Source organism: Scleropages formosus, chromosome 9 (genome assembly GCF_900964775.1).
Source record: "Scleropages formosus chromosome 9, fSclFor1.1, whole genome shotgun sequence".
Lineage (NCBI taxonomy): Eukaryota > Metazoa > Chordata > Actinopteri > Osteoglossiformes > Osteoglossidae > Scleropages > Scleropages formosus.
The window spans coordinates 24521865-24549638 of NC_041814.1; the positions used below are offsets into that span (position 1 = coordinate 24521865).

Consider the following 27774-nt stretch of genomic DNA (forward strand, 5'->3'; position numbering starts at 1 on the left):
TTCATTTTTATTTTTAGCATTTATTGATTGTATAGTTAATAATGCAAACTGAAAGTGCCTTGGTGCCTATGAATATTGCACAAGTTTATGTGATGAATCAGTCCCATCCTGAACATCAGAACTTTTGTGTGTCCAGTAAAAAATGAGACACATAGCCAGTATTTAATGCACAGGAAGAAGAATTGCATGTATAAAGCAGACAAAACACATTGAATATGAGGTTGTGGAGATGATGTATGTTATATTTTCAGGAATTTTAGACTATTTTAATGTTGTTTCAAGTTGATGAAAGTCCTGCAACAACAGGTTTCCTGTCCACAGTGTATTTGGTCTCATGCCCTGAGTTTGCAGGATTGATTTCTCAACACTGACACCCAGCATTGGATGAGCAGTTGAAAATAGAATAAATGTCTTTTAACTCATTTGTTAACTTTTAACTAATTTATTATTTTTGAAATAGACAATAAACTGTCCACAGTTTACCCTGACTTATGCACTATGTTTACATAACAGCCTCTGAACCACAGTGTACTGGCAAAGCAGCAGGTGAAAATGGGTAAGTAAATAATATAAGTCTAAGAGAGAATAAAAGAAAATTCTTATTCATTATAGTTTTATGTGAGGTTTTTTTTTACACAACCTTACCAGTCAATATATCAAGGTATGTCTGTATTATTGAGCTCTCATTGATTCTAATGTAGTCATTAGATTTAAAAACAATTTGAGTTTCATTCAGACTTCTGGTCCCAGTTATGTTCTTAAGGTGAGGACTGGTGTATATTAATCTCACAGTAGAGAGACACTAGATGTCACCCTGACTTAGCCGTGGGACTCCAGTAGGGCCTGTCAAAAACCCCATCTATGTGATTAGTAGAGGTAGGCTCTTCGGTGAGCGGCTCAGCTGGGGTAAGTGGATGGGTCCTCCCAGCTGGATTTTGACAAGTTCCTGCTGGGTGGCTTGTGCCTCTGACGAGTCATGACCTGTTTCAAGTGCTCTGAAGTACCCGGTCTCAGCCAGGGCTCTGTGGCAACCGTGTCCACAGACTGGCGCCCTTCCAAGTTCATTTCTACAGTGTGCAGAGGGAGATCACCATCTTCATTGGATGTGTCCAATTCTGGGGACAACACAAATGGTTCAGAACCACATGTCTGCCTGGATATGCTAATTATGTCACGTTCAGAGAAGATACTAGGTGAAGTTTTATGTGGTTGGTCAGCCATCCGATAAACAAACTCTCTTTCTCTTAAAATAATGCACAAATTGCATTTTCTATGAGATGTACGTCACTTTTGAGAAAAGCATCTGCTAAATGAATATGTGTAAATGTAAATAAAGAAAATGGCAACAACGAGCACCACCCCACCATCCAACCAGCCTTGGTCTTTCAGTTCCTGAAGCCTCGTCATCCTCTGCTTTCTGTGCTCCTTCATGCGAAGGCTGGCCTCAGAGTGCGGTGAGTCAAAGTCTGTCTGGCCCATCAATTGCTTGGGGCTCCCCAGCTCCTGTACTCAATTCAGTTCAATTTATTTTTTATAGAGCACTCTTCTCACGCAGTGAAACATGAAAGAAGAATTTTCCTCTGTATTTTTCTGATTTCTGTGAGATTTGATCTCTAGCGCTTAGCAGTTTCATTATGACAAAGTAAGTACACAGCAGTCATTTTTAATTTTGATGAGCGGAGACAGATTCAATAAAATGAATCTAGTGTCTGAACATTGAAGCAAGTCCTTGTTCTACCAAGCCAGTATCCATTTTCCCCAGAACAAAACATGCAGTTTTAGAACAGATCTCTTCCCATATAGAATCATGTTTGTCTACAACTGAGAAGCAGTACTTACCCTGTCTGGATCTGTCCAGTTTGCCAACCTCCTCTGCTCCCTGGCCAAGCGTTGGGATGTGCCCTCTTCAGGTTCTGATGGGTCCAGTGTCACATCCATGTTAGGGTTTAAAAATTGGCAGCACAAAGAAGTACAGCGTCATTCAGTTGGCTGCCCTACCGGTCCTCACTGTGAAGCTGCTCTCTACCCCTCTTGCCCAGTGCATGTCCCCTCTGCCTGCTGCCGATGAAGCCTCTGTCCTCTAATCGGTGGCTACTGACACAGCATTCGTTGCCTTACTGGCAGCAAGTCACACTCTGCCCATATGACCAAGCATCTACCCTGCCCATTCATGGCCAAATGGCTTGTGCATTATCAGTTTAAGCAGATTGTGTTGCTCTATTATTGTGACTTAGTTCAAGACCTGACCACATTTTAGGAATAATTAATGCAGAAATCCAGGTAATTTCAATGAGTTCACAAACTTTTTCTTGTTCAAGGGACAACAACTTACCAAAGAAAGCACTCTCTGAAGTCAGAAGGGAGCTTCTCACTAAATCCTTGGTGGGATTCTCGATCTGAGACGATTATAAAAGAGAAACGTAAGACATGCTCTGCAGTGAGACTGGCAAAAATTTACAAGCACGCTGGCTTGTCGAAGTGCACGTGAGGAGGCGGTCCTTGTTCTCTCACGTTTTTGCTCTTGTGCGAGAGATCGTCTGCAGAACCCGTGTTCCTTAGTCTGTTGATCCTGCGCTGCTGCTCGCGGATTAGGGCTCGTTGCTGGATATCCAGGCTCCGGTCATCACCGGGGGGGTCCGGGTAGAGACGGCGAACTTCTTCTCGCGATTCAGTATCTGCAGCATACACGCAAATTCACATGCTGCTTCACTCGTGAGCCTCCTGAGCTCCTCTTGAAGTGGAATCATGTCTCGGATTCTTCAATCGCCAGGTGAACATTTCTCGCACATCCGCCTAGGCAGTTCCAGACTGAAGGCTCCCCTGAACACTCACCTCTGTACTTGAGCTTGTTGAAATCGAGGATATTTTGCAGGTTAGTTGCCTCCGCAGCTTTCTGGGGGGTTCGCCTGACAGCGACTGGCCGGCTTATGTGAAACACATCCATAGGGTGATGTTTCTTGTGCCTGGGGGCACTGAGAACATGCTGAAGTTAAGTGGTGCCCCTCTCAAATCAGCAGAACTCTATACAGCAGCCTTCTCAATTCACACTTTTCAAGAAGGACTGTTGCAATTTGACAATTTTAAAAAATCTCGAGTGAGATTTTTCACGGCAGAAAAGCATAAATGCATAATTTCAGACTTTTAATGAAACCGCAGGAGGATGTCTCTCACAGGGAAGATTCCAAAATTGCACCTGAATACAAGAGTTTTTTTTTTTTTCCTGACCAAACTAAAATATTACATTGTAAATTAATTTTGGTATCAACGACAGACACAACCTTGAGTCTACGCTACATAAAGGCGCCTGTATGTATCCATTTATAGCGGTGCTGTAACATCTTAGAGTGGGGCTCCATTATAAATGTAAGCTCGTCTCACCTTATGGCATTAGACGCGTCACCTTCCTCCACCTTTGTCTGCAGCAGCTCCTCCTCAAGCTGTCTCTGTTTATCACGTAACAGCCTGCGCAGGACTGACAGCTCGCCGATCACACCCCCGCGTTCCTCTGCAAGAGAGATCGAGAGTGACGCTTCAGCACCGCTGCAGAATTTTCACTCGGCGGAAGAAAAGTGCAGTCCCTTCCGCTGTGTGCACAAAGCAGTTTGATCTGATCAATTGAAAAAGAAGAAAAAAAAAAAAAATAGATCACTTAACGGTATTTTATTTTTAAAGTGGAATGGCATCAATGTTCACCGACAGTTTAGAGTGTCCCTAGTAGGCTATCTGTAAACAAGGGCGCCAGGGCTTTAAAAATTAAACCGCTAAATCATGTTGCACTATAGCTGGGCTTATGAACCACCGAAGAAGGCTTTGACACAGGTACTGGATAACGATATTACGCATACACTAATCGAACCCGTTCATCGATCGGTTAGTCCGTTATTAAGCATTCAGCATTTTTATAAAAACTTTGTTTGAAGCCGGTATATTTTTTCTGATATAAAAAGTAGAGAGTAACTGTAAAATGCTCCTCAGCTGCAGAGTAAAGTGTCAATATGGTGCAACATGGGGGGGGGGTACCTTACCTGTGGATTTCGGTGGATTCCTACCGGATGGTTCCTGCGGGGATTGCGGTGCACATCCTGAGCTCTTCTGGAGAGGGACACAGGGAACGTTGCTGCTCTTCCCACACACAAACACCTTCAACAGCACCCTCTGTAGAAACCGCACTCAAGTATTCTGGCCATTTTTAAATCCCTTTTAATAAAGCAGAATGTGACCCAAACCGCTGCAGAGAAAAGTCCGCAACAGTTTTGCGGTTTCCGCTGCAGGGCTCATCCCAGATGCCCATTGGGAACTCACCGACAGAGCCGATGGGGCACGGTGGCTCTCGGCTGAAGGTGGACGGGTTGTGTGCCTAGTGGACAGTTTCTTCCTCAATGCGGGGACGGGAGGAGACGACTCTCTGCGCTTCTTCCAAAAGGGAAAAGAGAGAGCTAAAAAACGATGGAACGGCTAACATTACGAAGATCTGAGCATCTGACAGAGTCCCGTGAACACCTCCAGTAACTACCTCCAGCTGAGCGGAACACACTCTCTCTGTCACTCACGCACTATGGGGGAACCTGAACAGCATGTCTTTGGACTGTGGGAGGAAACCAGAGCACCCAGAAGAAACCCCCACAGACACAGAGAACATGCAAACTCCACGCAGACCGAGCGAGGTTCGGACCCACGTTCTCTCGCACCACCCAGGCGCTGTGAGACAGCAGTGCTGCTCGCTGTGCCACCCCATTTTATGGCTTCATACGTATCAGCACCCTCACCTATGATCGCAAGCTTTGGGTAGCGTACCAGACATGATCACGGGTTAAAAAAAGGCGGAAATAAAATTCCTCCGCAAGGTTGTGGGGAGGGTCTACGACATACCGCAGAGCTCAGGGGTGAGGGAGGCCTCTCCAGATCAAGAGGAGAAAGTCAGGGTGGTATAACACTGAGCGTAAAGCAGCAATGTGAGGTAGAAAGGAAGTGGTACCTCCTCCACCCAGACCTGTCTGTCCCTCTTGGACTGAAACCTCAGCAGCTCTCTGTGACGCTTCTCCTTCTTGCTTTTCTCCTCTTCCGCTTTGCGCCACCCCTCCTCGTGTTTCTCGCTCTCATTTTCGGCATTTTCCTGACAGCGATAAAAAGCTGCTTCAAGCTTGCATTTCAACTCAGATACGCTATGCAGTACTTTGAACAGCTGCAAGATGTCTTTCACTGAGATTTTATCTTTTTTACTTTGAATCTAATGCTAATTTAGCTTTCAGTGCTGTGGAAAAGTATTTTCACGTGAATTTTTATATTATTGTATATGAAGATTCTAATGTACTTTCCTTGCTGTGGAAGATAACAAAACGCGGAATCCTAGTTGTGGAAAAAGTAAGTGCCCCTTCACAACAGATAAATGTATGTATAAATGGGTAAATGACTGTAAGCACTTAACACTGTAAGTCACTTTGGAAAATGTGACTGTATGAATCTTTGTTTTGTTAACTTGACTCATGCTGATAAGGCTTTAAGCAGCTAAAAATTATACTGGACAGGACTGGGGTGAATGAGGCCCGATTGTAGTCAAACAGCTGTCTAGTTACCCCCTTAAAAAGGGTGAGTAGCGCTGCTGTCTCACAGCACCTGGGTGGCGCGAGAGGACGTGGGTTCGATCCCCGCTCAGTCTGTGTGGAGTTTGCACGTTCTCCCTGTGTCTGCGTGGGTTTCCTCCGGGTGCTCTGGTTTCCTCCCACACTCCAAAGACATGCTGTTCAGGTTCGCCCATAGTGTGTGAGTGATAGAGAGAGTGTGTTCCACTGATGTATGGATGAGTGACCCACTGTAAGTAGTGTATCTAGCAGTGTAAGTCACCGTGGTGAATAAGGTGTGTCGGCTCATAACACTACGTAGAGTTCAGTGGAAGTCGCTTCGGAGAAAAGCATCCGCTAAGTAAGTAAATGTAAATTAGGCTGGTTAGGGGCAATTACTTTCTCCTCACCTTCGAATGCACATTTTATCATCTTCCACAGAAAGGAAATGACATGAAAACACTACTGTGATCTTGTACGTGATACCGTTACATTCTGCATTTACTTTATGGTTTTTGCTCTCGTTTAACTGAACATATTACGTGTATCACGCATTGGACGTAAATGCTTCGTATTTTACTGTTTGCGAAGTATCTTAATGTTTCCAAGAGAATTGTATCCCAAATACAGTTTCAGCTATAACTTCTTTCTCGCATTCATTAGCCCCAGTTGCAGGTAGTGTGAAAATGTTCCCTTCCTTTTTGAAAGGGTCCAGTTGTGACTCCTTGATCTACAAAACTCGTTTGGTCTCCGCTGTAAAGCTCACCCCAGACACCCAGCGAGAACTCGCAGACGCAGCTGATGGGGCGCAGCGACCGCCTGCAGAAGGCGGTCTCGATGTGTGCCGAGCGTCCGTGTCCTTCCTCGCTTGGGGATCGGAATGAGGCAACTCGCTGCGTTTCTTCCAGAAGGTGAAAGAGAGAGCGACGAGTGACTCAATGGCCAGCATGACAAATGTCAGAGAACCTGAGAGAGTTCTGTACGAACAGAATTGGCGTGCGCACAACACACACGTTGAGGATACGCGTGTCCGATCCGGAGTTCGGATGGTACGCTTTAGACGGACACTTAAAAAGAGATTTTTTACAAGTTCCTATATTTTTCCATGTAAGACAGCTGTGTATATAATGAGCTCAGAGCTCAGGCAGATGATCCTATAGAGGGAGTCAATACCTCTCTGTGACGCTTATCCTCTTCCTCCTCCTCCTCGCGCTTCTTCTTCTCCTCCTCACGCTGCTTGCGCCACTCCTCCGCCTGCCGCATCATCTTCTCGTGTGCGTGTTTTGGGAAGAAGTAAAATGCCGCATCTCGGCGTCACGTTGTAACTCGACTAATCGCGCGCGCAGAACGACTCGCAGAAGCATGAGATGTACGGTGCTTGGGACTGTAGCGAGAAAGACTCGTTTTATCATTTTAAATACCCTTCAATGTATTGTGCGTGTGTGTAAGTGTTAGAAATGACATCATTTATAGTGCTGATGATTACAGGATTTACTCTCGACAGAAAATATTCTAGAGAGACATACGGCAGTGAGCCCATTCCACGTATCGTGTAATAGAAATGCCGAGCGAACCTCCCTCTCTTTGCGTCTCCTCTTCTCCTGCTCCTCCTCATACTCCCTTCTCATCTTTGCTAGCTCCTCTGCGACCCTCTTCTCCTCCTTCTCCTCTTGCATCCGGAGCCGCTCGCGCTCCTCTGCCTCCTTTCGACGCTTCTCCTCGATCTGTGCGACGAGACAGGTAGACAAGGACAGTGCGCTTGTTTCCCGATATCCGGTCCAAATCTGTTCCTGGAAATGAACTGAATATTGAATAAACTCATAAGGATATTATTATTTCTTATGGGGAAAAATTCCAATTTGTCCCAAGCCCATCCAAAGTTTACCCCAAAGTCACCCTAAATGAAGGCTAATACTGTAAGCAAACAGTTAAACACGTTGAACTGGAATAAACGACAATAAAAATGCAAATTTAGTTCGTCGTGTTTTGTGCCTGGAAATTTTCTTAAAACTTAATTCTTGGTTCGTTTGCATCAACTATGCTTATTTTTTCCTTCAAAATTTGCACATGCCCACAAAGAGATTGAAGCTTCTTTGAATCTCGCATGTCTCCGCAAAGAGTTTTTGAATCAGGTACAGTTGTAGTAGCAAACATGGGCCTGTATATAAAACACTTCCTCACTGTTCTAATTTTGAAAACAATACATAAAAAAGTATACTCAAACTCTACGAACGTCTTTATCTCAGATCTAACAAGCCACATATGCAGGTATTTCCTCAAATAATCCCATAATGATTTACTTATCTTAAAATTTTGACATTTAAAGATATAGATGTCACTGAGTCTTCAGAAAATTGTTGCATTTCTGAGGAAATTAATGTGTTTAAACAGCACAGATTAACCATTATATACACAAAAGTGGAAGGGAAAGAATGCAAGTAAAAAAAACACATATACTGTATATCATTATAGGAATGCGGTACTCTGTAGTGCGTAACTGAACTGGCCAACACAAATCGTAAAAACCCAGGTCGTTTTTTTTGCCCTCGGCTGCTGGAGAAGTGCACTGCCACATACCTGCTTTCGGAGATCATCTTTGTACTTTTCTTGGCCGTGAACTTTTTGCCGTTCACTCAGTTCCGGAAAAACATTGCCCCGGGCAAAGGGCGAGGTTTGGGCAAAAGAGACACCTGGCCAAACAAAAAACAAGCCAACTTTGACTTGTAGATCTGCATGAGCTCCAGCCGGAGGAAGTCATGATACAAAAGTGTTACCCAGGGGAACAAAGCCGAGCAATACTGTCAGATTTATGTGATATTTATGGTATTTATGTATTCTGTAATTCTGCGTCCGCTGTTTGTTGTCTGTAAATACAGGAAGCATCTAGAACCACAGCAAATTCCTTGTGCGCATCAGCACACTTGGCCAATAAAACTCATTCTGATTCTGATTTACAGGTGCATGATGTTGTTCTTCCAGGACCCTTCCAGGAGTCCTACCAACCTGAGGTCCTTTGGGGCGAGGTGGGCTGGTCCTCCGCCTCAGGGGTCGAGATGGTCCTGGCGGCAAGAAGAACTGTTTGCTTGTCCTGAGAGTTGAGGTTCAGATATGCTTCCTTATTGAACTTGTGCATCTGTTTCAGGTCAGCTAGTGGCACAGAAACATATACCCCAGTGAACCCAGTAAGGCCATCCACATGGAATGACTAGACTACCATCAATACAAGTCCAAGTAAGCAACCTAGAATTCCTAATGGGCAACTCATACCAACTTCGACACCTGAATTTAAGAAGCTCAATGGAGATGCAAGGGTCAGATTGGTACATGCTGCCAGATACACTTTTAAATCATAGACAAATGCGGTCATACTTTTAATACGACAGGAAAGCTGAGAGACACGCAGAAAGCACCGCACTCAGAATCAGAGTGAGAAACACAATGTCCATACCAACGAGGTTGCCCTGGCTGTCTCTCAGAGGTGCACCACCGCCTCCTCTGCCCCAGGGATTGTAGGCCTCCATATCCCTGGCTAGCTTGGCCTCGTGGTTCTGTCTCTCATCCTCCTCCTGCTTACGGAGCTCCTCCCGCTCTCGGATCTGCAGCCATTACAAGTCAGCGTTCTCTAGGTCGCTAAACCTTCTTAAAAAACGTATATTTGATCAAAAATTCGAAATAAGACTCTTGCTATTGCACTGCTGGAAGTACCACTTACTCCTACTCAGATTCCACCAGTAGAAATTTCAGCTCCAGTCTCTAATCTCTTTTTATTATACTATTGTACCCCCTTTTTATTATACTATTGTACCCACTATTATGCCCTCCTTGGCTCAGGTTTAAAGAAGCTAGTAGAGTCAGCAGACAATGGAAACGGTTCCTGATCAGTCAGACATTATCACTGTGCACACGAATTTAGAAGCCTGCCCGATGCTAATGAAAATTTCGACACTCCTCACCGAAACACTGGATCCCACCCTGGCATCTTTTTCCTTTCTGACAGTACATTTCACTTTCTGCAGTATAGTATTTAATAGTAGGAGTAGACAATGTAAGGGAAAGCTGGCTAAAGAGAGTCTCTTCTGTTTTTTACCACTGTTACTGTTTCCCACAGTGCTGGGAACTTGGATGCCGACTGCTGCACTTTCCCCCCGTCTTTCCTGACTTTAATACATTTGCATTTACATTTATTCATTTAGCAGACACTTTTCTCCAAAGCGACGTACATTTCAGTGAAAATACAATTTGTACATTACATTAGAAGAAAGAAACATGGCTGCAGACAGACATGATTCTTAAGTAAACCTAGTTTGTTACTTTCCACTTGATGCACCGATGTTCATCGCATGAGTACGTGCACAAAACTCAGGATAGATGAATCCTGATAACCTTCCTACAATTTTTTTTTTTGAAGGTACACAAACGTGTGTTAAGGCTTATTTGGGGATGATCATAAAGTTATGGTGCATGAACATTTACACCGTACATGAGCTGGAGAGATCTTGGGCGAGGTGAGTTTTCAGACCCTTCTTGAATGCAGACAGAGTTTCAGCAGTTCTGAGTGAAAGGGGGAGGTCGCTCCACCATAACGGAGCCAGAACCCAGAACTTCCGTGCAAAACTTATGTAGTCCTTCGAGCCGGCGGCCTAAGGATGACAGTATTCACCCCACTACGGTTCGCCACTCTACCAGGTGAGCTATCCAAAGACAACTATGGTATACTGTGTATATGGTATACATAGTATGACTAATACTATGGTGATCAAATACATGAACACCATAACCCATTCTCTCTGACTCATACACATTGTGGTGTACCTGTTGTTTGAGGGCTTCTTGGTAGTTTGACTTCTGGGCTGTCATTCCTGGAAAGGCTCCTGTTCCCATTCCACCTGGTACAGGATCAGCCTCACCGGTCACTCTATAGCAAGAGCATGAGATATTTTCTGTAAAATATTATTGTTTATCATAAATACACAGCATCAGTATATTATTCGTTTATTAATCTTGCTCACACTTCTCCAAAAGTGATTGCATCAGCTCTTTGTTGATCACCTTCAGCTCCTCAATCTTATCTTTTACTCCACAGATGAAACAAAATCACGTGTGCTTAACAAAAGCATAATAATAAGATATAAAAACAAACAAAGTGGCACAAAGTTCTTGAGCACCATGGATCTTACTTTGAAGTGTGCGCCGCATGTTGACAATGATAAATACAGCCTGTCTGGACTGATAAATGGACAGCCCCTTGCTGCCTATGTACAAAGCTGTGGCATTAAAACCTAAATTTAATGGTAAAAGTATAAACGGCAGCAAGGTGGCACAGTGAGTAGTGCTGCTGTCTCACAGTGCCTGGGTGGTGCGAGAGAACATGGGTTCGATCCGTGCTCAGTCTGTGTGGAGTTTGCATGTTCTTCCTGTGTCTGTGTGGGTTTCCTTTGGGTGCTCTGGTTTCCACCCACACTCCAAAGACATGCTGTTCAGGTTCCCCATAGTGTGTGAGTAACAGAGAGAGTGTGTTCCACTGATGTATGGATGAGTAACCCAGTGTATCTAGCAGTGTAAGTCACCACGGTGAATAAGGTGTGTGGGCTGATAACACTACATAGAGTTCACTGGAAGTTGCTTTAGAGAAAAGTGTCTGCTAAGTGAATAAATCTAAATGAAAGACCAACAGGTGGTTTGCTGGTTAAGTAACTGTTGGTTGAAATTGCTGGACTACTGCTGTACCCTCCAACAGGATACTAAACTACTGAGGACCAGGACACGAAGTGAGGCGAAGACTTACTGTACTTGGGGTCCTGAGCGACCCTGTTGGGTGGGCGGAAACAATCCGGGCAGAGGGTTCACTTGAGTCGTGGGATACTCTCCACTTCCTGGTAGCTCACCTATTATCAAACCCCAGGGCATGGAGCGGTCATTATCATTTAAAAGCCATCAATAGCGGCCTGCTCACAGGGAAAACAGCACTGCCGATCATGGCCCACACAGTAAATAATGCACGAGGAAAATGATCTGTGCTTCAAAGGCTGCAGAGAGCACACAGCTGCACCAGTCCGTGTGATACGCGCGAAAAAGTGACGTTGCCACCAAAAAGCACTCTGTAGAATTGATACCAGGCTGTAATGACTATTTGTGGAAAAAAAAACCTAGTTTTGTCAACATTTAGGCAACACCCGTGTTAATTATTAAATTCTCAGTTTTAATATGTACTATATAAACACATTTATATTTAAATGTCAGCTTGCAGGGGGGTGCGGTGACGCAGCAGGTTTGGCCAGGTCCTGCTCTGTGGTGATACTGGGGTTTGAGTCCTGCTTGGGGTGCCTTGCGATGGACTGGCGTCCCGTCCTGGGTGCGTCCCCTCCCCCTTCAACCTTGCGCCCTGTGTTGCCGGGTTAGGCTCCGGTTTGCCGTGACCCCGCTCGGGACAAGCGCTTGTAGACTCTGTGTTTGTGTGTGTGTGTAGTCTAAGCCTCATCATTAACATGCATTTCAAAGATTTCTGAATGTAAACAAGCGGTACATTTGCGGATGAGGAAAAAGACACACTTGAAGGTGCTGGCAAGGACTTCTTTTCCCATAAATCCACAGGTACAGAAATCATACCATGGTGCAGACTGGGAACCAAAGCAGGGGCTAGAGGATTCCTGGCTCCATAGTAGTAGTAGGCGTTATCGTAAGGGGTCCTGTAGGAGTCGGCCAGCATGGGCAGCACAGGAGGGGGGACAGCTGGCATAGCTGGCATTCTGAAAAACAGACCAGCATGATGTACACTGCTGTTGGACTCATCTGCATGTGTTGACTATCGCGCTGAAAGACAATTAATTGTAACGAGCTTCAGGAGTTCACCTAATTCTCAGCAATTATTAGACACATAAATAATAAGAAAAAATAAATAGAATCCTCATTTACCTTAGGGCTACGATTTCACCTAAAGTGCTGGAAAGGCTTTTATGGATGTCTTCATTGTGACCACTAAGACCACCCCCCGCAGGTCCCGCAGCCCTGCGTCCAGCTACTGGCGGCAGAGTAATGCTGTTGTCCAGCACGGGAGATTGGAAGGCTGCAGAAGGTCTCTCCGGTGGAGACTGCTCGTCCATGACTGGCAGGGGCTTTTCCTTGGCACCGTGTAGTGTGTCGACACCCATCCTGCTTGGAACCTCTCTTTTGCTGCCATTGTGGTCTTGAGTGACAGCGCTAAACTGTCTGATGCGGTCGGGCTGCACGAATGTAACCAAGCGGTCAGATATGACAGGCACGTTAAAATTCTACTTTTTTGGGAGGCTTCTGACAACATCAAGGTGCAATAAGTCAGTCTCGCTGGTGTAATTTACTTTGCTCAGCCACCCTCTCCACACAGGGAAGATTTACATTACAGCTGCTGCAGTTTGTAATGAATCTGGACTCTGGAAAAGTTAGTTTACAGATGTCCCACTGGCCACCTTTGAGTACTTAGTCGGAATGGATTAAATTTATACTCATCTGCGTAGAAAATGCAAAACGACTTCAAATGAAAAACAGCACACACCAGTTTATCTGGATCAACCGCTCCTGTGGCGGCAACCATGAGTCCCAGCTCTTTTTCCCTAGCGTATACAGAGAAAATAATAAGTAAATAATTACAAAAATAATATCATTTGCCAAAAGACACAGATACACCACACTGAGTAACTCTAAGTGACAAGCATGGTACTCAGTAGACTGGAAATCTCATTTTTTTGTACAACAGACATAAAAAGCATTAATACACCTTAAGCAGAACAAGCCTGTTTTGAAAAATGTGCTAATATAATCCATTAAACGATTATTTTAAGTTTAAACCAGCAATAACAGCATATGTACGACCTAAAGCGTAGTTTTTTCCATCTGTTTATCTGCTCTCAAAAAGAGGAATTGTTACTACTTCTACAGCTTACAATATAAAACAGTTTACATTTCTTCTACTTACAGTTTTTTACTCATTTATACAGCTGGATAATTTTACTGGAGCATTTTAGGGTAAGTACCTTGCTCAAGGGTACTACGGCTGGAGGTGGGATTTAAACCTGTGACCTCTGGGTCCAAATACAGCAGCTGTAACCACTACGCTACCAGCTGCCCCCACTGTTACCACTGGAAAGAGACAGTGTCAAACAGGTAGCATTCTACCTGAAGAAATGAAGAAAAACACTGATGACTGTGATATGGCGTGACCTCAGTGGTCACGGGGGTCCCACATACCTCCTCTTGTTCCTCCGCTGCTCGGCTATTTGATCCAGCAGCTCCTGTCTGTATCGGTCTTTCCTCTGCTGTCTGACCAGGTGATCCTCGGCAGCGCCTCCTGTATACCACATTAGTGGGTCAAAAGGTAGAATACATATGCGGGTATTGCATGTACTTCAATAAAATATTTACTTACTTAGCAAACGCTTTTCTCCAAAGCAACTTCCAATGAACTCTGTGTAGTGTTATCAGCCCACACACCTTATTCACCATGGTGACTTACACTGCTAGATACACTACTTACTCTGGGTCACTCATCCATTTATCAGTGGAACACACACACTACGGGTGAACCTGAACAGCATGTCTTTGGACTGTGGGAGGAAACCAGAGCACCCAGAAGAAACCCACACAGACATGGGGAGAACATGGCAACTCCGCACAGACTGAGCGGGGTTCGAACCCACGTCCTCTCCCGACACCCAAGTGCTGTACCGCTGTGCGGCCCTGCATATTCTGTGCAGGTCACTGTTAGTTAGTACATCTACACCACAGGGCACTATTTCCACATCGCACTGAACATATTATAGTGTGTACAGGTGTATGGTATGTGGAAAATGATATACCTGAACTGTGCCCCATTAAATGCAAGCCTGGCATTTCTCATTTGGTTTAAAGGCCACACAATATAAACAGTGCCAGCAAGAGACATCTGACCAGCCAGTCAATACCAGTCTGACCTGAGTGGACCCCAGCCCCTGGCCTAAGGCCTACTCAACCGCGTGTATCAATATCAATACCTGTCTACATACATTAACATGATGTCCTCTCTTTATTTTAATTACAGGATTTTTTTCAGAAACATCATTTTTGACCTGACATTTTTGACTAAAGAGCACAGACGAAAGCGAAGCCGATCGTATGTAGCATTTAGAAATCGGTGATGAATATGGTGCTCAGACTGAAAACACCTTCTCGACAATGCTTAAGGTAAAGAAATGGTCAATATAACACAGTGCATTCACATTAAAAATTAATAATATCTATAAAATGCCTAAAGGGGATGGCAGATCTTACCAATCATTAGTCCGGTGGCAAATCGAGCCTCATCCTTACTGGCTGCGGACTTGGATCTCTGGCTGGACATTGTTGGCTCTGGTTCCTGCAGCCTGCAACGAAAGGAGGCTCGCTAGACACGGCAGATACATGTGACTCTCCAACCCACCTATAACAATTGCTTTTCTTCTGGACTCATAGCAGCTGAACCCCCGTCTCAGCACAGCACACTGTGGTGGACCACCCAGTCCAACCCCCACAGCCCCACCCACACCCTACTAAAATCAATGCCCACAGAATGTGTGTATCTATGCAGGCCATTACAGTTAATCAGGTCTTCGCACTCTTCACACACAGAGTGAAGAGATGTCATTATCAGCATTGACTTTTTCCACAGATCAGACAGTCGCTTTTTTTTATTATTCAACATTTATAATAACACACAACACAGAGCAATAAGAAAATTCAGCAAGTTCAGGTCCCTGATTTCATCACATGAATCAACGAATATAGTAGCGTTTACATGGACTGGTGTAAATGTTCCCATTTCTTTTGCTTCCCATTCTTAATAAGTTTAAGACAGAAACATACGTGGGTTTTGGCGAAACTGAAAGCGACTTCCGGTTCGTCTCCCTGTAGTCTTCTTCATAATCGGCACTGGACGCTCTTTCTCTCCTGTCCCACAGAAAATATGTGGTAATAGGTGGCACAAGTCCTCCACTAAAACCCAAACGACTGAAAAAAAAATCACAATGGAACTGACAGAGGCAACAATGTGAGAATTTGAGACTTTGCTGAATTCAGGCTTTTATCACTATTATTATTATTATTATTATTATTATCAGTCTTCATTTAACTCTATATCCAGTGCAATTCAGGGTTAGGCGTGTACAACAACAAGCTCCTTGCAATGATTTATCGAAATATATAGCAGGATATTTTTACTGTGCCAATTCAGGGTAAGTACCTTCATCAAGGGCACTACAGCAAGAGTGGCATCGGAACCAGACTGCATGACTTTACCTGGTGGGTCTGTAGGACAGCCGATGCCTCCTCCTCTCTGCGTGTCTGCGCTCGTGCCTTGCTCGCAATTGCCTCCTGGCCAGGAGGTGCAGCTCTTCCTCTGAGGAACCTGGCTCCGAGTCACGCTCCTCACGGAGTGCCCAGGACCTCCGCTCTCTCCGGCCACGCCGCTGGTACGATGGTGTCTCCCACCCGCTCTCTGTTAGAGTGGCAGCATCCCTCCTGGACTGGGGTTTCTCACTGGGTTTCGCCCAGATACGAGGTCCGTCGGCAACGACTTTGGCCTGCTGAGAGAAGAAGCACAAAAGCATAAAATGCAAAAAGAGGCCATTTAATGTACCTTTTTTGTTATTTCACTCAATGTATTTTGCATTGTCATTTACTTCTTCCGTAAATATCAAGCATACGTGGTGAGAGCAACCAAGAATCAGTTCATATATCCAACATAACTACAGTCCAGTAACTTTATGATCAAAAAGTTTCAAAATTGCATCCTGGGAGATGTGCAGCTGCTGTCTAGATATTCTGGTATACAAATTTCAAACAAATGTAATCATAGCACGAGTACCTGTGACACATCTGTCATGTTCTGCATCTTTTTCTCTCCATTTTGCCCTTTATGAAGAACCTTACACTCATTTTTCCTTCCATTTCTTAGCCTTTCCTGGGAAGCACATAACAAACACAGCAAACCACAAAAAGCCATTTAAATACTATCAAGTCAAACTATATAGGATTGAAATAGAAAAGCGAAGACCTACTGCATCTCAAAGCACTATTTGAATCAGCTGTAACATTATATATAACACTAATTGTTGATTGTTCTCAACACTTAAAACGTTATAATATTGCTCTCAATGGTACCACAAAGGATGAGACTAACACTGAACTGATTCTGACACACCTAATGTTTGCCTATATCCCTGACTGACTGATTCTGATTTTTCATCCTCATTACAGTATAGCCTGCCTGCTTTACCAGCATTGACACCACTGTGGTCTTCATGTTGAGACACAACAGCAATAGACTCCAAATATAAATGGATTTTTTTTTTAAAATTTATTTTAAAAAAAATTGTATGAAGGTGATCAGGATTTGTCTATCCTGAGTTTTGTGCACCTACTCATGCGATGAACATTGGTGCATAAAGTGGAAAGTAACAAACTAGGTTTACTTAAGAATCACATGTCTGCAACTATGTCTCTCTTTCTCCTAATGTAATGCACAAATCGTATTCCTCTGAGATGTACGTCGCTTTGGAGAAAAGCGTCTGCTAAATGAATAAATGTAAATGCAAATGCCACATCTAAATCAACTGTACATATTTTGCATGACCTAATGATGTGACACACAGCTGGCCAAGTAACAAATGACCACCTAACTGGCCAATTCCTTTTGTCCCTTACAATAGGGGGTCTACGTATAAAAAAGAGATGCAACCTCTAGATGGTTCAACCAATTTAAACAAAACACCTTCAAATCCAATGTGCTGGAGTACAGAGTCAAAACAAGAGTCTTTCACTGTTGGGCAGCACTGTAAGTTATCAAAAGGCTCCAGCAGACATGCAGCTAGTAAGGCTGCATTAGAAGCTTGGGTCTGGGCTTGAGCGACATGCACCACAGCATCGCAAAAACAAAAAGAAACCGATGTAAAACAGGCTAAGCTTAATGATGAACAGATACATTTATACGCTGTGTTGGAAACCCTCAAACAAGAGAAAGAAGCAGAGCCCTTAGGTAAAGGGTGTTGTCTATGAGACAGTAGTACAGGAAGTCTCCGGGTTACGAACGTCCAACTTACGTACAACCCGCAGTTACGAACCACCCATCATAAAGCCTACTATACTTAAAATTATAGTTACGTACAATGGTTCGTAATAACAAACGGGCACTACTTTGTGACACGCATCAAAACATTGCTCTTCTACAGCGGTTCGTCGGCTTGTGGGCGAGTGAGCCCGAGGTAGGACAAAGGACAAAGACTTCCTTCTTTTCAACTGGACCACGTTGCTGCTAACAGAGTCTCGTGTGTGTTACTGTATTTGGCTTTAATTTTTTTGTTTTTATTTTTATCTGGAAGTGTTTCTTTAACGAGGGGGTGCGGTGGCGCAGTGGGTTGGACCGCAGTCCTGCTCTCCGATGGGTCTGGGGTTCGAGTCCCGCTTGGGGTGCCTTGCGGCGGACTGGCGTCCCGTCCTGGGTGTGTCCCTTTCCCCCTTACGCCTTGTGTTGCCGGGTAGGCTCCGGTTCCCCGTGACCCCGTATGGGACAAGCGGTTCTGAAAATGTGTGTGTGTGTGTGTGTGTGTGTGTGTGTGTGTTTCTTTAACGTTTCTTATGCATAGAAAGGTACGCTGTATACTAAGACAAACATTTGACTAACTGACGTTAGATGCGAACCATACCTACATTTACATTTATTCAGTTAGTAGATGCTTTTGTCCAAAGTGACGTACATCTCAGCAAAAATACAATTTGTAATTTGTATTTGTAAAAATACCTAACTTTTTCAACTTGCATACAAATTCAATTTAGGAACGGAACTCATTCATAATCCAGGGACTCCCTATACATGTTCGCAAAATAAACCAGCTATCTGGGGCAGAAGGCAACAGACATTGCTGATGTCATCAGTCAAAGAAACTGGGGAGTATGTTCAAGACCAGCACCACTATATTAACACCCTCCAAACAATGAACGGAAGAAAGATTTGCCATCTGACAGCGAACTCATTGTCACCCCTCAGATAAGAAACAGCCAAACAGCATCTCACACGATCAACTTGCACAAGACTCACAGGAGTGACGATGCTCCTCAGCAGGTTTCCCAACGTATTGAGGTTATCACCACATCTGAAACAACTGTAAGCTTATAATTAGTCTGTCAGAGCTTGAGAAGGAAATTGACCATATTCACAGTCTGGAGCTGTGAATCACAGCTACCTTAGTATGAAACAGTCACCAAGAGCAGAACACAAGCAAGGGTGCCATCCTGATTATTCCAACATGACCGAAATAGTGAAAGTCTAGGCCTTATGTGAACTGCTTAAAGCTGTTACTGTGCCGCCCAGCACAATAGATGCATTTTTTTCTCAGAGCTACAAATGCAACTGGTGGTACAGCTGTGGACTTTACGCTCAGGAAGACCATGCGTGTTCCATTTCCAGAGATAACGGTTCAAAGGCTCGAGCTGTGTACTGCCATTTTGACTGTAGAAATAACAGATGCAATAACTGATGAAATTAACTTCAATGCCGATGCGGGGACATTCTGTTCTGACAGCACAATGGTCCTAGGATCAATTCGCAGTGAGTCAAGATTCTGCATGTATATGAATAACATCATGCATCATATAAAGAGGTCAAACGCCCATCCAGAGAAGTGGAAAAACGTTCTAAGCGTCATGACCAGTTCCAACAGGCATGGCAGCTTGCAGCACATAGTCAACAAAAAGAACCTTCTTGCTTAAGCTAACATTTTATAAGATTCACCAAATGTCACCATATCACTCAGCTGACCCCTGGTTTCATGGAGACTCAACCACCCCCCCAGTTTATGTTGACTTGTCCCTTTCAAATCCCCAAGGAAGGATTGGAAATCAAGGGTATTCACACACACACACACACACACACACACACACACATACACACACACTGGCTGAAACCGCTTAGCAAAATAGAACCTGTATAGTCATTTAACAGAATGCTTTTAGTTACCTAGCAACATAGATTGTTTGTAGTTAGTGATCAGCTCAGCCAAGACACACCCTTGTTTCAGGATACAGTATAAAAAGGAGAATATAACTGCAGCGTGTAGGACTTGTCCACTGTAACCTAAGATTTGCATAACAAAATAAATCAAAATAAATTTTCACAGCTAAAGATTCCCTTTTGTTTCTTATAATGAGTCAGAAGTAAGTCTCCACAGACTTGACTTGAGTGCGTTGGAGCTGAAGATTCATGTTAACATACAAACATGAATCTTCAGCTCCAGTGCACACAAGTCAATGTCCTCGGCTCCAAAGAACCAGGATCACACCAAGAAACAAAAGAATTTGACAGTTAGCACAAACAGAATTGCTGTGAGAAAACCCTTCAGAGCTGGAGGTCAACTTAGCAGACCTCTTCGGCGACTGTAGAGGTAAGGATTCTTCTGTGTTAAAGTACTCACTAATGAGATAAGTCCATACTTAAGTCATTTTAAAATTGTTACAGGAGGAATTATGATTGAGACCATGGTTGACCCGATTGTGCCGAATATGTAAAAATTGTCAAAATAAACCAATAATTTTCAGAAATATTTCACAGAAATTCAAGTTTGGTGCCTCCAACAAGAAAGTGGTCCCTGGATGGTATTAATCACATACGGGGAAAAATCCATGCATAAGAAAAACATTTGATCCTGTGACCATGATTCAACAACAAAAGCACAACAAAGTAGTGTTACAAACAATATGATGAGAAGCTCAAAAGTGCTCACAGTAAAAAGCTATGGATATACCCAATACAGAAAACAGGATTAATGAGAAAAATTTAAGAGGTGCACAGAGCTCAAAGTTCAACTACAAAAACAAGAAACGTCTTTGGCTCCACAGTGAGCAGTGAACCCCTCTCCCATCGCACATTAGATGTAACTTAAACAAATGTAACTTGCATAGAGTGCCAGAGGATGACAGCACCTTGGAGCACAGTGATAGCACAAAGTACCTCACCAGCACCTCTGCTGGCCCATGTTAAGACTAAGGCTCTGGAGGATGCTGAATAGGAGGATGCTTTAGGGTATGAGTACAGAGATGTACATGATACTTCAAAACCTGAAATGATTCACAGGTGGTCCAAGGAGCCACCATTATCCAGTAGAATGAATAATAGAATGAAAACATGGGAAAAGAGACTGAAGACCACCTATAATATATGCATCTACCAGGCTTCCAAGTCTTTACTCTCAAGATTCCAAAGTATGATGGATGACAGCAAAGGGCAAAGCGACTGCATATCAACAGAAAGGAACAAGACAACAGTGAAGATGAAAAAAGATTCAGATTTGTATGGCTGGAAAATTCTGACACTGAGCCCCTCATGACAAGAACAACCACTATGGGGCTCTCAAGATTGCCTTGAACTGGCTGAAATGGTGAGAATCAAATCTTAATGGTATCGAGATTACATTCTTGTTAGGTGACCAACAGACTAGATGTCAACACTGGAGCCAAAGTAAGAGCTCTGCAAAAGTGGTGATGGTCCAAGACACAAATGTCAGAGAAGTCTAGAAAAGGCCAAAGTTGCTAGAAGGAAGGTTACTGGGTGAACATACCTGTTGTCAATGAACCCCCTTATGATATAGCGGTGATGTTCATATAACTGAATTCCCAACAGCAATAACAGCTGTTGGTGATGCTACTAAAAAAATTAATAAGCCCCTTTTTTGCTTGCAGCCCAAACATACCAATGTATGAATGTAACCATTGGCATGAGAGGCAGAGGTGAATCTTTCCGGGGTTTAGGTGCTGAACTAACGCTGACTGCCACTTACTGGCAATGTTCAAAGGACCTAGGGGTGGAGGAAATAAAATCCACCTGAAGTAAAGTACACTAAACCCTTAGAACTGCAAACTGATACCTCAGATTGTGGCACAATAGGACAGGAAGTACTGTTGATGCTTCACAATTTTATGACATGCACCGAAAAAGGCAACAGTATACCATTTCTGTTCCCTCCCTTACCATGAAAACCACCAGTGATTGTCAAGAGTTTTTTAAAACAACCGCTTTTGGGCAAATACATGTTGATGCAACTACATTCAACAATACAGTTCCAGGAAGGGAATGTGGTGTTAAATGAAGGAAGGTTCATCAAGCCTATTTTCAGTAAAAAGATGAAAATGACTGGCCAGTTTAAAATGGAGCTTTTGATCTCATGGAACTCCTCCAGTGTCTACAGACTTAAGCCTTGTTGACTATTGCTTGAAACCAATCAATACTTTAAAGACTGCTTTACAATAGGTTACTGATACTTGGGACGGTCACTTCAGGGAACACAATTTGGTGTCACAAGAGTGGGTCTACGTAAAGAAACCACATAAGGACCCTACCAACCCAGGTGGATCCATGTCAACCACTTGCAACAAGCACTAACACCTAAAACAGGCATGAAGAAATGCTAATGGTAATGTGTTATAGTAACCTCTCCCCATAGCACCTTTACTGCTGGTCAATGAATTGTAAACACAAAATACCAACCAGAAAACCAGATGTCAATACCCTGCATCTTGTTATTTTTCTTAAACTCAAACACCAGAATTTTGCCATCTTGTGTGCACCATTTGGCCAACTGCCCATATTGAACAGTCTAAGGATATATAACCAGGAGTCAAAAGTGTGATTACAGCTGTACTTTCCTTATTTGTTATTCTCTCGTTTAAGTATCACAGAGGGGACTGTGTGAGAGTGAAGGGATATTTTATTTTGCTTATACTTTTATATAAGCTCAATTTTAGCCACACGGAATGCTTGCAGTTACCGAGCAACACAGATGGTTGTAGATATTTAACAGACTGCTTGTAGTAACTTAGCAACATGGTTGTAGGTATTTAACTGAATGTTTGTGGTTACCTAGCAACACAAAATGTTTGTAGTTACTCATAAGTTCTCATCTAAAATGAGGGTACCATTGAGGATGTGACTGCAGTGTATGGATCTTGGGGAACTTGTGTGTGTTGGAACTCTGCTCTTGTGGTAACAGAATCTGACCCAAATGTCCATACGTGAAAATACACATGGTGGTAATATGATCAGCGCCAGGTCTCCATAGATTTGCACTAGAGCTGAAGATTCTTATTTGCGAATGGCAACCAGAATAAAGCAGTTCTGAACTCCAGTGTCCATTCATCCTGTACTTCACCTTGTCTTCAGAGAACCAGGATTCATCATCAGTCCTGATGAAATAACAGAACTCAAACACTCATGATCTACATCCATCCATCAATTTTCTTAACCGCTTGTCCATTAGGGCCATGGTGGCAATAGGGAGAGCCACTGCTACGCATTGAGAGGAGCCAGTTGAGGTGGTTCAAGATCTACAGAGAAGCAAAATGCATTCCTAAGCAGAGTTGTACTCTTCAAATTGTGTCCTTGATGATCTTGACCTACTCAAAATTGGAAGATGCTTGATAGTCCATATTCAGCATTCTGTATACCTATCAGTATCTGATGAGTACCCAAGTGACAGCAATTGTACTTGCATCTTCTTCCTGCCACCTTCATCCCATTTGGAAGGCAGCTGAGAGCACACGACTGGCATCACAAGATGCATGGTGAACTTCATGGCGATGAATATCAGACCAGCAAAGCTCACCCTTGTGGAATCATGGCAGAACATTCAGCAATTGTAAATATTCATCCAATGGTCCCTGTATCCACTGACCTAGATTCCCTATTTTGACAGTAACAATGCTCCTTGTATAAAAAATTACTACCTGCTCTTAAAGGTGTATTTTGTTTGAAGGACATGGAGGCAAGTTCAAAGTCCATTTTAGGAACTCCAGCAAGAAAAGAGTACCTCTACAAGAGTGACATGAAGTGGCAGTATGAAATGCTCCAATTGTGCATCTTAAAAGGTGGCAAGGTTAGGAGGAATCACATTTTTTCAAATAGAAATGGGTCGGAAATGTTCAAGTCAACATAGTCCAAGAGGGTTATCCAAGGGTCTTTCTATAACAAGTCTCGGAGACTGCTTCTTTCAGATGTTGAGTAAATAAGTTCATAACTTCAAAAATATCAGACGCATACCAGTCAGGAAGTGTTAACTAGTAGTTTAAAATTATTTTCACGCCCAACCGAGGGCACTAAATTTTAAACGTGCTAAATTACTATACTTTTAATGTCTGCAGAAGCAATATTTCATTCCAACAATCACATGGAGAGGAAAGTACATTTTTGCAGCTCCTCATTTCATGAAAATATATAGATAAGTATTTTGAGATTTTGATACATTTATTACAGAAATGTTACAGAATTAGAAAAAATGTTTACTTTGGTAATAGCATTGTGGCCTTTGGTATACTTTGATTTGACTAATGTTTATCAGTGTTATATTGAACTTTTGTCACGTTTTCCTTTCTTCATTTCAGTTTTTTCCTATTTCCAGTCTGCATCATGAATTGAATCTGCAGTGTGCAATAAAGCCATCATTTGGCAACCATGTGTTTATATATTGCCCCAGGCCAAAAAGAGGAATTTTTATTAATGGGGATGATGACAATAAGTGAACAGTAGAATGAAGATGAGAAGGTGGGAGGTCTTCTTGCTCCCCAACAGCCTCTTGTGCCTCACACTCCCCACAGCCTGAGTACCTTTGTAGACATCCCTTCCCCCCCCAAGAGGCAGGGAGAAGCTATTTGGAGGCCACATCATGTGTATAGTACTCACCTCTTTTCTGAGGAAAGTGACTCAGCTCTTAAAAATACACACTTTGCTGATCTGAGATTATTCAGCTTGAGAGATTCCACACAAAGAATGGCAAAGTTTTCAAGCTGGTATGAAGCTTGTTAATGTTCACTGGACCACAGCGCAGTCATTTTTTTTTTTGGCTATTTCCTCAGAGCTCTAAGAAACATTGCACCTCCGGTCAGGGTTGCCACATGTGATAATTGGTCCAGAATTTTAAAATCTGCAACCCATACAGGAAAAAAAAATATAGGCAGTATTAAACAGTGCAGTCCTCAGACAATTTCAAGGGTGCATCTCCACTCGTTTGTTAAAGTGAGGAAATGTGTTGCCATGTCAACTGTCTCAGAGTCAATGACGTGCTCCTTATGGCTGTTAATTATATTGAAAACGGCAACAAACGGCATGCAAGGTCTTAAATCACGGTCTTAAGTCTACGGGGACACACATCCTAATACGTGCAACGCATAAGGCTCTACAAAATCACATCAGACCTTGACATACAGCTCATTTCAGCACATAAACCCCAGACTGCTGCCAGACATGGGCACATACAACTGGACAACGAAATGTAAACGTTATTTAAATACACTGGCTCCTTGTGTTACTGACATTTCAGTTACAAATTTTCAAAAGATGTATTTTCCCATTTATAATTACATTTTTGTCACTTATCATATAAATTTACACTTAATTCTTTGTTTCTGATAGTGTACTACAAATTTTATACTGCTCAACTTTGAAACACAACTGAGACCCGAAAGTGCGTTCATAACTCATTTTGTTCATAAATTCAGACTCTTTCACCATTAAGTCTTTGACAATAACAGCTTAATAACTAACCTTCAATTTGCTGGTTAGGTTCTGTAAAAGTCTCAGATAAAGTCCTAATAATTAAACTCAAACACTAAAATTAAAACTAAAAAACCAAATCGATTGTGACGGCTGACCAGTTCATCTTATAAATGCGTGACCTTTCTCTGATCCCTCGTACAGGATGACGCTTACACTCAGGTTTATTTAACTCAGTAGCAGGCTTTATTTGAAAGGATATGGAACTGGAATGTGCTGCAATGAAAATAAATGGTAAACGTGGTACGGACTCGAACTTCGGAACGGTGGTCTCCGGTAACTTGCCTTCTCTTTGCATGTCGGCACCTTTTCACTGCCACTAGGCTTTAAATAGGAAAACTGGGAGTCATGACATCTAAATATTTGGTAACCAGCATATGGTAGCCTGGTACTGATGCAAACGTGAGTCTTGGATAAATATATAATATAAAAATACTTGTTAATTAAAGCATGTTATCACACCCTCTTAATTACACCCGATACAGTGAAAGCTGTAAACACTGTGGAGGCGAGTTGAACGAAGGCACTTTCACACTCCCATTCTGTTAAGTGTTTTACTATCAACTACCAGCTGTGTGGAAACAGGTTGCTTTTGCTCCGCAACACACAAGCTTAGAAACAAGTGAAGAAAATGCTATTAAAATTACCCTGGAAAAATCTGTATAATCAGAATTCGTAACAAAAGGAGCCAGTGGACTTATGGAGCTAAGCTGTGTGATTTTAAACAGTGATTAAACAAATGATTCTGCTGGTAACGGTTAGAGCTACTGCCTTTGGATCTAAAGGTCACAGGTTCGATTTCCCCACTTCTAGCTATAGTACCCTTGATCACCATACATATCCTAAATTGCTCCAATAAAATTACCCAGCTGTATAAATGGGTAAATAACTAATCTTAACATTGCAAGTTGCTTTGGAGAAGAGCATCGGCTAAATGAATAAATGTAAGTGGAAATATATATGAAGTCTAAAAAACATTACCTTCCTTCACATCTGCAAGTTCACAAGGGAAAAACTAAAATCTTTACTCAATTCTCTGACTTTTCCAAATCAGATATTTAAATACAGTCTTTTACACTGCTGCCCTGAACAAGTACACTCAGCTCATGTCTTTTGCTGCATACATAGGGCCACATCCTCTAGTGAACCCTCACTTATGAACTGGATAAGGGCTTTCCTGCAGCTCGAAAGAAATATTCTGGTGACAAGCCCATACTCACCATGGTGCCTGCTGCCCATTCCCATGCCGTTTATACAGGTAACATACCTGAGCCATATAGCGCCTGTAGTCTTGACGCAGCTCCTCCTGTAACCTCTGCTTCTTCCTCTCATACTCTTCCCCCAACGGCAAACTTAAGCCAAATCCCTCCTCTGAAGGCAAGGAGCACAAAGGGTGACACAGTATTGTTTTCTTTAAAGAGCTAAACACATAAATGGAAAAACTTTCCCTCCAGGTGCATGATTCATACCCCCCAGATGCAGTGATCACCTGGAACGCTGAGCTACTACCTTTTGCTGGGTTGGTCTGCAGCTCCTGATGAGAAGACCACTCGGAGGGTGGAATGTTCTCCTTCACAGAAGTGCTGTATGCATTCTCAGCCTTTGTCTATTTGGGCAATAAATATAATTCAGCATCATATACAGAAGAAAAAAAATTACTGCAGTAAGTACTAATTCTAGTCAGCAAAGATATCCAGTTTACACCATAACAGTCACTAGTTTTACACTATTCCAGATTTCTGAAACACAACAGAAGGATTCAACAAACCAAGAAATGACCTTAACTACTGATACTAGTGTTTTAGGACCCGTAACACTTGCAACTCCTTGATATCTTGTCAAAATTCAAGAATAGTTCATATAAATCATTTCCTCGTATGATTCTGAATTTCCAGCTGTATTTTATACAATTAATGGATCAAAAAAACAGAATGACACTACACTATTCTACGTAAAAATGATATTTATACAGAATAATGAAGATTTATATTACTCCTGTTGCAACATGAGATGAAAAAACCAATTGTATTGAATTATTTAAGAAAAACAATCTTTGAGATGAATAAACATACCTTGACTGAACGATGGAGCAATAACAACAGTTTAGAGAATGTGCATGCTTTGATTAAAAAGACAAATTAAAGCTCCTCTGAAGCACAAACAGAAAAAATGCATGAGGGTCACAAGAGGGAACAAAAATATCTTACAGAAAATATAACTTCAGAAGGACCATGGTTTTATCCGTCATTACACAAAAATCCCACATATCACTTAAGCATTATGGCACTTCATAGAGGAAGCAAAGAACTGCAAAATAATTATTGTGGGAGATGTAAGTAACAGGTGCAACAGCAGACCTTTATTTCCATGTAAGGTGGGTCCTGTCCCAAGGTGACTTTTTCAATGGTCAGTTGACCAGTCTGTTCCCCAGAAGAGCTCTGGAGCACATCATCCATCTTCGCTCAATACCTACATCATTAAAAAAAAAAAAAAAAAAGATTTTTTTTTCCCCATCAAAACAAATTCCTTCTGAAGGTTGCAGATGAATAATTCTTAAGAAGAAGTGGGGCACTGAATACACAGCCAAAGCAATCCAATACATCCTCCATCTGTAACATACATATTGTAGTATACCACATC

The 27774-nt window shown here is 42.6% G+C and overlaps 1 protein-coding gene across 7 annotated transcripts; it reads right to left on the reverse strand.

Moving 5' to 3' along the window:
- Window positions 1-27597, reverse strand: LOC108935332 (centrosome and spindle pole-associated protein 1-like). Of its 7 annotated transcripts, none has more exons than XM_018753860.2 (29): window positions 27492-27597; window positions 26644-26740; window positions 26402-26505; window positions 16408-16503; window positions 15840-16123; window positions 15408-15491; window positions 14838-14929; window positions 13779-13878; window positions 13087-13144; window positions 12471-12778; window positions 12165-12304; window positions 11344-11443; window positions 10371-10473; window positions 9007-9154; window positions 8562-8705; window positions 8136-8248; window positions 7133-7282; window positions 6732-6824; window positions 6325-6459; window positions 4976-5113; window positions 4303-4413; window positions 4026-4092; window positions 3379-3505; window positions 2833-2972; window positions 2512-2675; window positions 2333-2396; window positions 1840-1913; window positions 1365-1503; window positions 1-1115 (listed from the first exon to the last, which is right to left on the reverse strand). In XM_018753860.2, the coding sequence occupies exons 1-29, from the start codon at window positions 27588-27590 to the stop codon at window positions 898-900; spliced, it is 3690 nt and encodes a 1229-aa protein (XP_018609376.2). In that variant the 5' UTR covers window positions 27591-27597; the 3' UTR covers window positions 1-897. The 7 variants fall into 7 exon arrangements, with proteins under 7 accessions (XP_018609376.2, XP_018609379.2, XP_018609378.2 ...); XM_018753863.2 differs by having other exon boundaries at window positions 4303-4410; window positions 4991-5113; window positions 15840-16126; XM_018753862.2 differs by having other exon boundaries at window positions 4991-5113; window positions 15840-16126.
- Between the last annotated feature and the right edge of the window lie 177 nt (window positions 27598-27774).